The 15,637-nt window shown below is 34.3% G+C and overlaps 9 protein-coding genes across 9 annotated transcripts; 8 read left to right on the top strand and 1 right to left on the bottom strand.

Annotated features, from left to right (window-relative positions):
- Positions 1–230: 230 nt before the first annotated feature.
- NAEGRDRAFT_53660 (uncharacterized protein) lies at positions 231–2,621 on the top strand (the record flags this gene model as incomplete). The annotated part of the gene is made up of 1 exon (XM_002670258.1): positions 231–2,621. The coding sequence occupies one exon, from the start codon at positions 231–233 to the stop codon at positions 2,619–2,621; it is 2,391 nt and encodes a 796-aa protein (XP_002670304.1).
- Positions 2,622–3,627: 1,006 nt separating this feature from the next.
- NAEGRDRAFT_74742 (uncharacterized protein) lies at positions 3,628–4,845 on the top strand (the record flags this gene model as incomplete). The annotated part of the gene is made up of 1 exon (XM_002670257.1): positions 3,628–4,845. One exon carries the CDS (start codon positions 3,628–3,630, stop codon positions 4,843–4,845), a length of 1,218 nt encoding a protein of 405 aa, XP_002670303.1.
- A 326-nt stretch (positions 4,846–5,171) lies between these two features.
- On the bottom strand, positions 5,172–5,522 carry NAEGRDRAFT_74741 (uncharacterized protein; the record flags this gene model as incomplete). The annotated part of the gene is made up of 1 exon (XM_002670213.1): positions 5,172–5,522. The coding sequence occupies one exon, from the start codon at positions 5,520–5,522 to the stop codon at positions 5,172–5,174; it is 351 nt and encodes a 116-aa protein (XP_002670259.1).
- An 864-nt stretch (positions 5,523–6,386) lies between these two features.
- NAEGRDRAFT_74740 (uncharacterized protein) lies at positions 6,387–7,847 on the top strand (the record flags this gene model as incomplete). Its single annotated transcript, XM_002670256.1, has 1 exon — positions 6,387–7,847. The coding sequence occupies one exon, from the start codon at positions 6,387–6,389 to the stop codon at positions 7,845–7,847; it is 1,461 nt and encodes a 486-aa protein (XP_002670302.1).
- A 262-nt stretch (positions 7,848–8,109) lies between these two features.
- On the top strand, positions 8,110–8,586 carry NAEGRDRAFT_74739 (uncharacterized protein; the record flags this gene model as incomplete). Its single annotated transcript, XM_002670255.1, has 1 exon — positions 8,110–8,586. The coding sequence occupies one exon, from the start codon at positions 8,110–8,112 to the stop codon at positions 8,584–8,586; it is 477 nt and encodes a 158-aa protein (XP_002670301.1).
- A 101-nt stretch (positions 8,587–8,687) lies between these two features.
- On the top strand, positions 8,688–9,488 carry NAEGRDRAFT_53657 (uncharacterized protein; the record flags this gene model as incomplete). Its single annotated transcript, XM_002670254.1, has 1 exon — positions 8,688–9,488. The coding sequence occupies one exon, from the start codon at positions 8,688–8,690 to the stop codon at positions 9,486–9,488; it is 801 nt and encodes a 266-aa protein (XP_002670300.1).
- A 1,270-nt stretch (positions 9,489–10,758) lies between these two features.
- NAEGRDRAFT_53656 (uncharacterized protein) lies at positions 10,759–12,090 on the top strand (the record flags this gene model as incomplete). The annotated part of the gene is made up of 1 exon (XM_002670253.1): positions 10,759–12,090. One exon carries the CDS (start codon positions 10,759–10,761, stop codon positions 12,088–12,090), a length of 1,332 nt encoding a protein of 443 aa, XP_002670299.1.
- A 324-nt stretch (positions 12,091–12,414) lies between these two features.
- Positions 12,415–13,608, top strand: NAEGRDRAFT_74736 (uncharacterized protein; the record flags this gene model as incomplete). Its single annotated transcript, XM_002670252.1, has 1 exon — positions 12,415–13,608. One exon carries the CDS (start codon positions 12,415–12,417, stop codon positions 13,606–13,608), a length of 1,194 nt encoding a protein of 397 aa, XP_002670298.1.
- A 621-nt stretch (positions 13,609–14,229) lies between these two features.
- On the top strand, positions 14,230–15,291 carry NAEGRDRAFT_74735 (arginase; the record flags this gene model as incomplete). Its single annotated transcript, XM_002670251.1, has 2 exons — positions 14,230–14,680; positions 14,750–15,291. The coding sequence occupies 2 exons, from the start codon at positions 14,230–14,232 to the stop codon at positions 15,289–15,291; spliced, it is 993 nt and encodes a 330-aa protein (XP_002670297.1).
- Between the last annotated feature and the right edge of the window lie 346 nt (positions 15,292–15,637).

Raw genomic sequence — 15,637 nt, 5'->3', positions numbered from 1 at the left:
GAATATTATGAATTATTGGTTCATCATCATCAACATTAGAACAACAACATCCGACCATTAGTCAAAGTCTTCCCAATAGTAATAATATCAACAATAATAATAATGGAAGTAAAAGGAGATTAATTAAACAAAACAGTGTTGCCAAGCAACAGATTCACATCTCTTCATCTGATGCAGATGAATCAGAGAGTGCGGAAGAGTCTTCAACTGAAGAGGAGGAAGATACACCAATGATTCATCATACTTCAATTCAAAATTCAATCAATTCTACAAGTGCTAAACAACCAGAACAGAGGAAACAAACATCAGGAAAAAGATCATTGTTTAATTGGTTTGGACTTCAACAAAGGGAAGACCATCAACAGGAAACAACCAAATCGGAGGAAATTATTATTGATGATGATAGTCCTATTGTAGATGTTTCCAAGAAAGCAACTCCGAAACAAAAGAAAACAAGTCCAAAGTGGTGGTGGCTTGAAATGGTTGGCAATAAGGATGAATCAGCACAAAAACCTCATCATTTATTGAGAAGCCAATCCGAATATCCTCACAGAGACATGTTGTCCTCCTATGATTCTCAATCTAACAGCTTGTTACCTTCTGATGATTTTAAAAGAACATCACTTGTTCAATTGACTCAACAAAAGGAACTTTTGGAAGAACGTGTGAGAATGATTAATGGTATGGTGCAACGAATGAAGGAAACAAAACGCACCATGAAACAACAAAGACAACCAATTACAAGTGCACCCAAATTAATTTATAAATCCGAAGAGGATGATACTATGGATCCTATTGAACATGAAATTAACAGGGAGAGAAGTGATATTACACTAAATATTCCTTCTCAAAACAAACGTTTAAGAAAGAAGAAAACTTCAGGATCTTTTGTTGAAAAATCTAATATAATTATCAGAAAAAAAGGAGCCAAAACACCTAGTGCTGAAGGGTTGGAGACTGTTAAAAGTGAAGATAATATGAATGCCCTCTCTGAAAGGGATCAACCACTGCATTTGGGATCTATTCCAAATATGCATAATGTTACTCCAACTTCTTCGACAAAGAAATCTCCATCCTTCAATGTATTTGATAATTACTTTACCAAATCATTTTCAAACAAACCTATTTCAGAGAGTGAGGAGAAATTACCATCTGATTCCATCTTTTCAAATGAAAAGATTACTGAAATGGAGGAGGGAAAAATTGTTGTGGATGAAAGTTTATCAGATAATGGTAATCAAGTAGTAGGAAGCTCCTACTCGACAATATTCGAATATGAAAGACAAGTTCAATTAATTCTCATCGATCTTGGATTTGCTTTGGCAACTTTTGGTATTCCAGCGCACCGTTTAGAGTACCATCTTACATATATTTCAAAACAATTCGGTGTCAAACCATGCCAAATTGAATATACCAGTACTGGGTTGTTGTTTTCATTCTCTGACCCTATCGATTGGACACACTTTAATGTTGAAAATGGTAGAAGTACCTCTACTACTCTTTATATTACCATCGATAGTGCTAATTTATCATCAGCTGGTGGCTCTTTGAATCTTGACAAGTTGTACAAGCTCGATCACATTGCTGATGAACTTGCTCAAAGAAAAATTACCATTCCTGATGCAAGAACAAGAATTAGAAAGGTCATTAAGAGTAAGCCAATATTTAACCATTCATTTTATCAAATCATAACTCACTTGCTCAATAGCTTTGCTTGGGTAGTATTCTTGGATGGAAGTATTATTGAAATGATAACCTCTTGTGCGATAGGTGTTCTTGTTGGTCTTTTCTGTACACTTGCAGAAAGGTATCCATATTTCCAACGTGTAAATAGTGTAATTAATTCTGTGGTTGCTGGTATTGTAGCCACAATTTTGAAAATCGTTTTTGCCCAATTTGCTGATCCAGTTGCCTCTCCATTATCAGTATTTTTGGTAACGCTTTGTGGCGTATTCTCCATTTTACCAGGTATTCAATTCACAACAGGTATTGCCGAGTTGAGTACGAGACACTTGTTGAGTGGTTCAGTAAGATTATTCAGTGGTTTCATTGTGACATTACAGCTTGGATTTGGTGTGTTGATGGCCACAGGAATAGACCACTTCTTATCGAATTCTACCACCATTTTTTCTCACGAAAAACCAGACAAGTACCGAACCTTTAGACGAGTTCCAGAGTGGATTTTAGCTCTAGTTTTACCACTTATTATTGTTTCAAATATTTTCACGTTCAGAGTGCCCAAGAAGATAGTGACCTATATTTTCGTAGCTATCATTTCTTATCTTTCATTCTTTGTAACTACATACAGCTCATACTATTTAGGAACAGAAGTGGGTGCTTTATTAGGAGCTCTTGTTTGTGGTGTTACTGGTAATTTGTATGCTCATATTACCAAAAATCCTGCTTTACTGGTTACAGTTTGTGGTACTGTTTTGTTAATACCTGCTGCATTTGGTGTGAGAGGTGTTAAGGAATTTTTGACAGCTAGCTCAGGAGATGAGACTAGTTTGATTAGTGGCATTGAATTTGTATTCAATTTACTTTCTATCACGGTATCAGTAACTATTGGATTACTGTTGGGCGATTTCATTATTCCAACCTCGAGAAAATTGAGTTTCTAAGCTTTACTCTTCCTCAGGAATATTCACATTAATTTGTGAATAACCTTTCTTTCCTCTCCTATAACATAATGAAAAGAAATCCACTCCCAAAACAAAAGTCATTGAAACTCCAGATTGAATTAATGTAATTAAAAACATAATTGAAGCAACAAGTCCTGAACAAATCATTATTATCACAAATACATATTCTGGCATTTCAATAGAGTCCACAACATCCAACTGAAATAGGAAATTATATTCATTACCATCTGTTATTGCTCCATCAATGTTTTTTGAGGATTTTACTCTGAAAACTCCAATCGAATAGAATGTACTATCGTTGGCATTCTTGATTTTCAATGTAAAATTAGTGTTTGGTGTTATTACCATTTCATACTTTTTCTCGGTTACCCAATCACTGTATTGAATTAGAAATTTCAAATTATTACTCTCGGATGAAGTGCATGTTGTTGATTCCGAACTGTTCTGTTGTTGTTTGCAATTATCCACTTCCGAAATATTCAATACTATAATTCTATTAGTTGGCAAATTAATCAAGGTAAAATAACGAGCACTGATCGTGATATTCATCTTTCCTTCCAATGCTATAGGAGTGAATGCATCAGTCTGATTTCCATTATTGTTGAAATCGGTTTGGCTGTTTTTTAAATTAATGATGGTGTTGAGAGGAGCAATACTTGCTGGAATAGTCACCCCAGCTAAAACAAATTCCATTACCAATGTAATTATTGAAACGAGGATCAGCACCGAAAAATATTTGAAATTAGGCATTTTTTCAGATAAATTATTTTACAAATCTCTTGATAGCTAACTGAATTAATACCCAAATTCTTTTATCATGCCACATAAGTGCTGTTTATTTGTTCCTATTCCATGCTGACTCGATTGAAAACTTCAAATATCCAGAAAGTGTTCCACTACCGTACTCACATCATACTTAATTTGGAAGGTTGATAGTGAGAAATGTATCAGTTCTGTAAAATTATGAGTGTGTATCTTTAAAAAAATGTTATTTAACAGAGGTGTAAGAATCAGCGTATTGTTTGGTTTGGTTGCCTTGTTGGCCATGGTTATCTATGTTGATGCCACAGCCAGTCAATGCAGAGGACCAGCCAGTACTGCCTCATCAAGTAAAACCAGAACTACACTCGTTCTTGGACACGATTTGGATGAGGAAGATTTGGAAAATTATGAAAGAGCAACACATGCAGCAACCACTCTTGGAGGTAGAGGAGGTGGAGGTGGTCGTGGTGGTGGAGGCAGAGGTGGAGGAGGCCGTGGTGGTGGCCGTGGAGGAGGAGGCAGAGGTGGCTCAAGAGGTGGTTCTAGAAGTGGAGGTTCAAGAGGAGGATCCAGAGGAAGCAGAAGTGGAGGTTCTAGAGGTGGAAGCAGAGGAAGCAAAGGTGGCTCAAGAGGCAGTAAAGGTGGATCCAGAGGTGGTTCTAGAGGCAGTAAAGGTGGCTCCAAAGGTGGCAGCAAGGGTTCAAGAGGAAAGTCATCTGGTAAATCTAAGGGTAAATCTTCTGGAAAATCCAAAGGTAAATCCAAAGGAAAGTCTTCAAAGGGTAAATCTAAAGGAAAGTCTAAAGGTAAATCTAAAGGAAAATCTAAAGGAAAATCTAAAGGAAAGTCCAAGAGTAAGAGTAAATCAAAGAGTAAATCAAAGAGTAAGGCTAAAGCCAAAACTACCAAGGTAACCAGAGATCCATTGGTTAACAATGTTAAAAAGGTAACCGTTGCTGCTGTTGTAGCTCCACCAACAGTTGTTGTAAAACCTGTACCAACTGCTGTGGCAAATGGCAATGGAGGAAAGGATACACACATCACATATAATGCAATTGATACTCTTGCCAAGCAAATTGCAGCTCAAAATCCAAGCTTTTTTGATATGACTGGTCCTTCAAGTGATGATCAAGGAGAAAGATCATTATTCACTGGTTCTGAACGTAATACTTGTGTTGCTTGTAAGATTGATTGTACTCAACCATTTGGTGGATTCTCATCTATCTTCTCCACATGCGGACAGCAATATTATTATTATGGATGTCAACAAAAAGCTCCATGTTATGAAAGAACTGCCTCAGATAATATCATCCAAGTTGCTATTGCAATGTGTATTACAAAGAATAGATGTACTGTTGATAGAAAGAAACTGAATTTGAGTAAGAGGGCATCAGCTCAAAAGATCTTATCAACCATGGTTGGAGCTATAAGGGCTGGATAATAAATTTGAATGCTTATCCAAATTGGAAAATAATCACTCTACTTGAATATGCTAACCCCCTTAGAAAAACAAACAAAGAGCTCTCCTGTATTTACATCCAAACACGTTCCTGAAATACCATCAAGGTGTTCTTGATGCTGATGGACTAGCTCTAATTTATCCTGACTCCAAACTGTTATAGAACTGTCGTACACATTTGAAAAAATAATCTTTCGATTCATTGTGTTATAGAAAAAAATTCTGGATAATCTGTAATGGGTTTAGAAATGATCAACTTGAGTGCTTGTTTGTCTAATCCAAATGAATTCTCATCGATTTCATAAATTTCAATAAACCTTAGAGCATCCAACAACTATTTCCTTGTTTGAAATCTTTCCTAATGAATAAGCATATGGATAAACTGAAAAAATTGTATTATTAATCAAAGATCCAGTCTCATAATCAAATATTTTTAAATTACTTTCAAAATTGTCAAGAATAATTAAATATCTAGTGTTCACACCATTAAATACTACACTTCCATACGTATTAGAACATGTATCTGATGTAATCCAAACTGGTTTAACAGCTGGAGCATTCTTGTTTCTAATAAATTCTCCCAATTTAAACTTTTCAACACTGTAGGAATGTTCATTTGCTCGATCTGAAATAACATATATTTCATCATGCTCATTCATCATCAATACTCATCACCAAAACTCCTCCAAAAGCAAACGAATTGATCACTTCTTTTGTCTTTTTATCAAAAATATAAACCGAGTCTGATGTTATACCAATCAAACAATTGTATCGATTGGAAATTTTAATATCATCATTTTACGGCACTGAAATAAAAAGCACTATTTTCAAATCGATAGGAAAATGAAGTCTTTTGTTTTCGGATCTTGTTTAATGAGTGGTGAATTATTTAGATGATCATCGTGATGTAATAAAATCGATTAGAACAAGTGAGACGACATCCTCTTCGTGTCATTTTTTTTTGTAAAGTTTGGATCAATACTTGCCGTTAAAATTTATTTAATTTATAATTTATAAAAAATGGCATCACTTATTCTGAAAGTCAAAATTTTAGGAGATGAAGGCGTTGGAAAACAATCTCTCCTACGATGTGTAACCAATAAAAGAGGGTAAGCATTCTGTTGGTAGTATTGACGATCGGAACAAATTAATTAGGAATAATGATGAAATTAGTACAGGAGTAACAAGTTTCAGATCTGGTGATCAATCGTATCTCCTTAGTTTTCATGTAGGTGTGATTTAATATTTTGAATTAAATTTGAAATTAAATTTGAATAGATTGGTACAATTGATGATAAATTTGATTGTGATGTAATTTTAATATTGTAAGTTTAACGTCAAGTTGCAATTATTCATGAATTGAAAGATTTGCAATTGATCAACCGAAAACATTGGAGAATGTGGATAAAATTTGGATTCCCAATTGTTTAAAATCTGATAGTTCATGTGTAGGTATTTTTGCAATATTTGAATCCACAAATTTATAGAAAATAGTATTAGTTTGTACAAAATGTGATTTAATGATGAATGAAAATTTTGATTTGCAAAGATCAATAATTGAGGAGGATATTATGAATGTGGTGAAAAAGAATGAGGATAATGTTTGTGCAAGTTATCTCATAAGTTCGGATTTGGATATTAATGTAACTTTGTGCATGCATCGAGTGATAAATGCAGCGTATCAGGAAACAAAAGTATCCACTTTGAAACTCCTTGTTTCCACTTGTCTTCCACCTCCTGTGAGGAAATGTCCTCGATTACCAGAGAAAAGAGAAAAACCTCAACCGTTAGAAAGAATTGGATTTTCATTTGAGAATAATCAATCACTACTCAATAATTCTGCATTTTCTGATGTACATATTATTGGAATGAATTATGAGAATAATGAAATAGAAAATCTATATGCTCATAGTATTATTCTGAGCTGTTCTTGCTCGAAAGTATTGGAAAATTTATTCACTAAATTGAAATATCTTGCTGCAAACGATAAGATAGAAGAAATACCGGAGCTCTATTCTGAGTACTCCACTTTATTTAAGACCATACTTTATGAGGAGAAAATTTTCAAACTTGAGCTAGTAGAATCTATATCAACACAAGAATTTATAACCATACTAGAATTGACTTACTGTGGGAAAACTATTAATCTAGAGAAGAAATTCCTGAAAGGAAGAATTGATGAATTATCACTCTTATTCGACGCACCATCTCTGAAAAACTTTTACGATAAGTGTGATTTGTTTAATGAGGGATCTGAAAATATTATGCAGGATTTCTATTCGAAACTAAACACAAACTTCTTTGGAAAGAAAGAGTATGCTGATGTTCAATTCAAAATTGGAGATAACTACAGATACGCCAACAAATGTTTTCTATTTGTGTGCAGTGATGTCTTTAAGGTTATGTTCACAGATGGCTTTATTGAGAGCTCTTCTTCCATGACTGAAATTAATCTATTTGAAGGTCAAGAATTAACTAATTCCATTGAAGATCAAATCAAAGGATGCGAGGCCTTTCTACAACATGTCTATCACAGACAACCTGTATTTGATTCCAATTCTGTGTGTACAATTTTAGCCATAGCTCACCTATATAACATGAATCATCTTGAAACTCAATGTGAAGTTTTCATATCGAAATCTATCAATGAAGAGAATGCAAAAAATGGCAGTGAAGAAATTGTAACTCTCTACTTGTTTTCTAAACTTTACAATGCCAAACAATTACGAAAACTATGCCTCTACTATATGACAAACAATTATGCAAACTATTTACCACTCATTCAGAATTCTCTAGAGGAAGAAGATTTGATTGAAATCAAAACAAATGTGTGGCCTCCTTCCTATTACTACACAGAACTTGAAAAGTATGAAAAGGAGAAAGCTAACTACGAATCCTACAAGAAACACCTTCAACATTTCACAAACTTCAAGAGAGTGCAATCTTTGCTGTCATCCTCAACAAATAATTGCATTTTACAATGAAGGTAACATTGCAAAACAACCAATCCTTCCGTTGATTTATCATCAAAAAAAAATGTCAACAATTGAACCACACAGATTTCCAAATATGTTCATCACAACAAGTCCTGAAGAGCCATTCCATGTATTGTGTACTGTAAACTATGCACCAAATATTCCTGAAGTTTTTGATTTTGATGAAATCGTTACAATTAACGGAACTGAATATAGAAAATGGAGAGTGGATTGTCGCCTGGCTGCCAGCATTGTGTCTGGTTTGCACTTTATGAGTGTCAAACCAGGAGGAAAGATATTGTGTATTGATGTTGCACCAATTACCTTATCTTTTATTTCGGATATTATTTCTACTAGTGGAAAAGTTTATTGTGTTAATAGTTCTGAATCTGACTATCAAATTGTTGCAAAATTGCAATCACAAAGAAATAATCTTATTGCAATTAGTGGAAGTGCAAATAATCCATCTGAATATCAATCAGAAATTCCTGAAAAAGTGGACATCATAATGACAAATGGTACTCACAAAGCAATGACAGAGAATGCCAAATTATTCCTTAAAGAAGGTGGAGATTTTTATATTGTACTACACAAACCTGAAGGATACGTTCAACAATCTGTAGAATGGACCCAAGAAACAATCACCGATGTTAAAAAGTATTTCAAACCAAGAGAATTGCTAACACTTGAACCTTTCTCCAATACTGATGCTGTTTTTGTTGGAACATCTTTTTGTAATGTGGAATAAACAGCTCTTTTTGCAAGTTGACTGTTTGAAATTGAAACTTCACACTTTGAGGATGATCATCACAGTTACAAGATCAGATTTAAAATTAGGATAATCAAAAAATGTCTTCATTTGCATTGTTAGACGAAGACTACTTGTTGAATACCATCCCTAAGAAATCTAACAAGAAACCGAAACCTAAAGTTTTAACAGAAACAATATTTACCAAAATTCATTTGGAAGAAATATGGATAGTGATACTAAATTATTTTGAAATCAAAGATCTCTACACAGTCTATGTCCTTATTGATAGAAAAATTAGAAACATTATTTATTCTCTTCCTTTCCAGAAATATCTATTGGAAAGAACATTTGGTAAAATAATTTCCACAGAGGAAGAAAGGGATCATGCTGCCTTATTCATAAAGGAGGGCAAAACTTTGGAAAAAGAAATTGAAAACATGTTTCAGTTAAAAGATCCACGAAACATTTTTGGATTTCAAAAAAAGTTTATTCCATCTGATATGAAACCAGAACAACATTTGGTTTTTCAGAAACTTTACTTTGCCTTACTCAACAGGAGAATTAAATTTACAAATAGAAATATGAAACTTAGAGAACAATTCCGCTCTTACACTTCGTACATTTATGCTTTCCAGGAAGAATATGATAATTTTAAGAGAAGCACACGAAAGGGAACGAAAGCTCTTCAAGCAGCTGAGCAGGGCTATGGCTTGATGGATAATGAACATCGATCAGAAATTGATAATGAAAAAAGGAGACAACTGGATTGTGATCATTTCATGATTTCAGTTTCGTTTGATCCAGTCCAGACACGACAGTGTATTCTGACTTGTAAAAGTTGTAAAGCTGAGGAAAAGCTGGTACACAGAACTAAGGAGGATTATAGAAAGTACTTGTAAATTTATTTAATTTTTCCAATTGCATTGAGGAATATCTGGAATGATTCCTCCAATAATCAATCTCCAAAAGTCAAGCAATATAGTCACTAACATGCATGATGCCAAGCTCTCAGTGACAACTTTCCATGTGGAAAATTTCTTCTCCTTCTCCTCTTCATCCACTCTGAAATACATTGGAAATCCAACAATAAAGTATAGAGCATAGAAAATTGAACCGTACTTTAACATTGCATCCCTATTTTTGTGTGTGTAATATTTGAAATGTTGGATTGTGAGTGTTTCCATATAGGCTGTGAAATAGCAAAATGCACAAAGGAACAATACAACAAAGACAGTTCTCCCTCTTGATTCTTTCATTCCAGTATAAATCATTCTCAATAGAACATTACTAAATGTGAAATAAAAAGTGAAATAAGCTTGGGTGCAGAAAAACATCAAATAAGGAATATCATTGATACTATATGCCTCCAAAGTATATCTAGCTCCAAGTAGATTGAAAAAGTAGTGAGTCCAGAAATAATTTCCAACAAAATTGAAAAATAAAATCCAAAGATTAGCCTTAAACCAATATCTTTCAGTGATTGGTAACTTGCTGTCTGCCTTTCCTGGAAACATCAATGGATACATAACACAAGGAGTTGCCATTATGACACCAAACATTGTCCAACCAAGTTTCGAGGCACCTTCATAAATTTCATAATAAATCAGAAAGACAAAGTAAAGCATCCAAATAGGGCCATAGGCAAGGAAGAACTTTTCTGCCCAAGCTTTGCTTTTGTTTCTAGAGAAAAATCTCAAACCAGATGTTTCTTCTCCTTGAGTCATTTTGTTTAAATAATATTCAATGAAGTGTAATTGTCTAATATGATGATGGTTTTCGGATTCCTAATATTTCATTACCGAGGACATCATTCGCATCTCCAGCTAGGTGGACATTGAGTGGACATTGAAAGGACATTGATAATAAGCTCTCCTATCAACTTCTTATGAATTAATTGTAAGAAGAATTTCCATTTTCTTACTTCTCTTCATCAATATTTTTTAAGATTAAAAATGCTTAAAGTTTAAGGCTAATATTTTCTGGTTGTTGATTTTCTCAAGTGCGTTTTGTTAGTGTTGTAATTTAAATCTCCTCCTAGCTTCTATCACTCGACTTGATCAATTAGCCATGATGTAAAGGCAAGATTAAGTAAGATCAAATTTCTTTTAAAAAATGCAACAACTCGTAAAGATAGGAAGTAAAGTATTAGGATCGGAATATTCAATCAGCATGCTCCTAGCATTGGGTGCTATCGTTGTGGGAGGATTGGTTGTAGTATCAAAGTATTATCTACGATTATTTGATTGGTTGGATTTTTCGTTCATATTTAAACAAAAGAATATTATTGAGAAATTTCCTAATGATACATTTAAAACCAAATCAGATGTTACAAATTTGGAAATGACCTTGTTTTGGTATCCAGTGGCACTTTCAAAAGATGTTTCCATCACTGATTCTAAACCAAAAACAATCAAGCTATTTGGAGAACCACTTGCATTGTATAGAACTAGTGATGGCAATATTACTTGTGTGAAAGATTTATGCCCTCACAGATCTGCCAAACTTTCTACAGGACAAGTTACAGAATTCGAAGGGAAAAGATCCTTGGAATGTGCTTATCATGGTTGGAGGTTTGAAAAAGAAGGACAATGTGTTAGAATTCCATCAGTTTCGTCTGAAAGAATGAAAGGATTGTGCTCTACCATCAAGTGCCAAGCAAAACAAGTTCATGAATGTTGTGGACTAATTTGGGTATTTCCCAATGATAAGGTTAAGGCAGATATTAATCAAATACCTTTGGAATTATTTAGAGAAGAATTTTTAACTGATGATTCTTCAAAACTAGAAGTGTTAATAGAAAACACAAGAGACCTACCTTGTCATTACTCGTTTGTATTGGAGAATTTGCTTGACCCTGCTCATTTGGATTTTACACATGATGGAACTATTGGAAAGAGAAGTCAAGCCACACAGATTCAAAGCCAACTCGTAATATCTAAAGATATCCCATCAGACAATCCATCGAGAAGACTCATTCCAAAAGAAATGCAATACGATCAAAGTATTCATCAAGATTCTTTCACTTATCGATTCACAAAACCAGAATTCAAGAAAATTCCAGGTCTGAAATCAGAATTTATGGTTCAGTTATCATTCATTCCACCTTGCTTTGTAAGAATGGACACCACTGACTATATTGCAAATGAAAGATCAGGTCCAAGAATGTCACAAGTATTTTGCTTAATTCCAACAGGAGAAGGTGAAGTTAAAGTAATATTCAAGTTCTATTCCTCCCTCTCCATATTGAATTTTCTGAACAAGATTCCTTTCATACGAAACAAATTTGCTAAAACAGTTGATATGATATTTGATCAGGATTTAGAACTACTGGCAGGAGTTTATGAAAATGTTAATAATGGAGTTAAAGTATTCAGTAAAATTGTAAACGCTGATGCACCAATCAAAGGATACAGAGAATGGGAAGCTAAAATGCTAAATGTCAATAAGAAGGGAATATTTTTCAAAGGATGGGAAAATGTGGACATTGAGGATTTGTTTTAATAATACCTCACCTACTATAATATTTACAACAATTTCACATGTGCAGATTTGGAATGACTAGTTGAAAATTAGATGCATCAAAATCAAATTTCCTTTTACTCAAATCAAACCAAGATTACAATAACAATATTGTTTCAAATACAACACAATTTCGTTGCTATCTAAAGTGTTGAACAAACATTAGCAATTTCCTTCATTATAATCTATCTATAAGAAAATTAGTAACTGGAAAGGATGATTGTAATCAAACTCATGTGTTACTGCATACCAATCATGTCTCTTCCTCGTACTCCAACAACAAACTGACACTCTTTATCAGAAAAAATGTCAAGTCGTTGTTTCGTCTGTTTATTTCTAATAACAACTCTTGTGTTGGTATTTTTATTGGGTAACAGTATTGTTGTTGAAGGAACAGCAAGTCAATGTAGAGGCCCAGATAATACAGCCAAGAGTTCTGCTAAAAGAGGAGTAACTACACTTTCTGATGATTTGGAGGAGGAAGAATTATTGGAAGAAACCCTTTCAGATGCTTTCACTCTCGGTAAAGGAGGTGGCTCTGGAGGCGGAGGTGGAGGTAGAGGTGGAGGCGGTGGAGGAGGTCGTGGAGGTTCCTCTGGTGGTAGAGGTGGAGGTGGTGGTAGAGGTGGATCAGGAAGAGGAGGTTCTGGATCTCGTGGTGGATCTGCTGGAAGAGGAGGTGCTGGTAGAGGAGGTGGAAAAGGTTCTGGAAGAGGAGGAGCTGGTAAGGGTTCTGGAAGAGGAGCTGGTAAGGGAGCTGGTAAATCTGGTAAATCAGGTAAATCAGGAAAGTCATCTGCTAGTAAATCCAAATCTAGTAAGTCATCAGCAAGTAAATCAAAGAGCAAGTCTGCTAGTAAGTCAAAGAGCAAGTCCAAGTCAACCAGTAAATCAAAGAGCAAATCAAAGAGTAAATCAAAGAGTAAGTCCAAGAGTAAATCAAAGGCCAAATCAAAGACTAAGAGTAAGGTTAAAAGTAAGGTCAAGAATGTCAAACCAGCTGTCAAACCAAAGGTTGTAGTTAAACCAAAAGTTGTAGTCAAACCAAAGGTCCCAGTTAAGCCAGCAGTTAAAGCAGCACCACCAGCCTCAGGTAGGTCTTCCCTCTCTGAAGGTGCAAGAAGAACAGTTGACTATAATCCATCTCGTTTTAATATTACAGGTCCAACTTCAACCTCTCACGCAAATCGTAACTCATTCTTTGGAAAGCAACAATCTGAATGTGTTGCATGTAAATTGGATTGCATGCAATATTTCCAAAGTTTTGCTGGCTCTGTATTTTCTAACTGCCCAAAGCAATATTACTTTTATGGATGTCAGCAAGTAGCACCATGTTACACTCTCAGAGAAAATGCTTACATTACAGAGGTTGGACTTGGATTGTGTTTGGAAAAGAGTGGATGTAGTTTCAAATCTAATGCTGATTTAGGAATTGATCCAAGAGCTTCAGGCAATGCAAAAGTCCAAGCAATTGTTGCAAAGATTAGAAATTCTGCTTAATGTTGATATGTTTATTTTAATAGGCAATAATTTTAGATGAATTTGAATGAATATTATATTTTCTTTTGCAACAGTTTCTTCATTATTATCTAGTTTCATACTTGGATGAGGCTTATTTCGTTTGACTATTGAGGGATATGATTTATTTGGATGGTAAATATTGGTAATTTCCCTTAGAATGAATTCACTTCTTTTCTTACCATCTCTTTATGATGTTGTTGTGGAAGTTTTCCTATTCACTGAAAATAATGTCGTAACTTACTACAGCTCAACTCTTATCTGCAATGGATCAGTAAAGTACCACCCACACGGCTAAGGTTTCTTAAATGAATTTGAGAGTATACTACAAGAACATTGACAAGTTGTTGAGTTAAAAACAATGTTAACTGAACGCACATTTCAGTAACATGTGAACGGCGATCCTTGTTAAGGTATGTTTCCAATCGATAGAAGATAAGTTGCATCTAAATTGGCAATTCACACAACCAAACATGTGTTTTTAAAGTGAGAGTTTAGAACTGGATGTTCTAACGTATTCTTCACCACATAAAAAAAACAAACTTATTAATACACAAGTTATCATAGATGCATCCACAGCTAATGAATATCATTGATAACATGATGAGAAATCAACAAGAGGAAAACAATGAGAATGTTGTAATTCTGGAAAGTTGGTGTGGCTTGGGTCAGAGAAGAGAGGGTGTTGAGTTGGGAGCTTATCATTTACTACAAACACAATTGTTAAATCACTTGCCAGTTATTAAAATTAATGAAAAGAGAGATTCGAATAGTAATAGTCCAGATTATTCGAAAAGTCCTTCAACATTGGTAGACAAAGAGGCTGATGATATGGAGATTTGTCTCAATCAGAGAAGAGTTGGCTCCTTCAATCAACAAATTGCCGAAACAATCAACACTATTTTCCAAGTTCAATCCAATAAGAAACCATTTATAGTAAACATTGGTGGAGATCATTCTGTGGCAATTGGCTCAATTTATGCCATGTTAATGGAATATCCAGATTTAAGAGTACTGTGGGTGGATGCTCATGCAGACATTAACACTCCAAAAGGTTTGTTTCTTGTTTTTATTTAAACTCTCAACTCTGTCACTTGTCGATAAACTATTTGACACCAATCAGATTCAATGAGTAAGAATATGCATGGTATGCCACTTGCTTTCCTCTGTGGTCAATCAATTTTGGGAGAGGAAAGAAATTCACACATTGGTTTCGAATGGATGAATGAAGAAATCAATCTCCTAGTTTCTTCTCGGTTGGCTTACTTGGGTCTTCGAGATGTCGATTCTTTCGAACAAGAAATCTTGAAAAAGTTCAAAATTCAACACTTTACTGCAAGTGAAATTCATCAATTAGAAATCGAATATTGTTTGGAAGAATGTTTTTCACACTTGAATTTAAATCAATCAGAATTTCCATTATTTTTGAGTTTTGACGTGGATGGTATTGATCCAGAATTTACACCAAGTACAGGAACAGCTGTGGAGAATGGAATTTCACATCAGGATGGATTAAAGATTTGTAGAAAATGTCAAAAATATTCGAAATTTGTTGGAATGGATTTGGTAGAGGTGAATCCATCGATTGGAAATGAAGAACAAGTGAATAGAACAATTTCAAATGCAATGCAATATATTACCTCAGCCATTGAAAGAAGAATTTAAATATTTGTGAGTTATTAGAAATGTTTCGAATAAAATCAAATCTCATAATTGGAGTAATATTTTATAAAAGTATATACCGATATGAGAAATATTAAACAATGTTTCTATTTACAATGAGAGTTAATCCAAAATATTCGAATGTTTCACTTCAATACTACTTACTATTGATTACGAAACTTTACAATATTTGAACTAAATACATTGGTTTAATTGTCCTCTTCTTTCCCAATCCAATAAACTCAACCCGAAATGTGTCCAGAAACTTTCCAGTTCGCCACAAATAGCTTCAAATCACATCAAATGTTGAGTAGTGACACTTTCACTTCTCGCAACGCAAAAAAGTCAT

The sequence above is a fragment of the Naegleria gruberi genome (genome assembly GCF_000004985.1).
Source record: "Naegleria gruberi genomic scaffold NAEGRscaffold_73, whole genome shotgun sequence".
Lineage (NCBI taxonomy): Eukaryota > Heterolobosea > Eutetramitea > Acrasida > Naegleriidae > Naegleria > Naegleria gruberi.
Note: the sequence above shows the minus strand (reverse complement) of the source record. Positions and strands in the feature narration are given on the sequence as shown.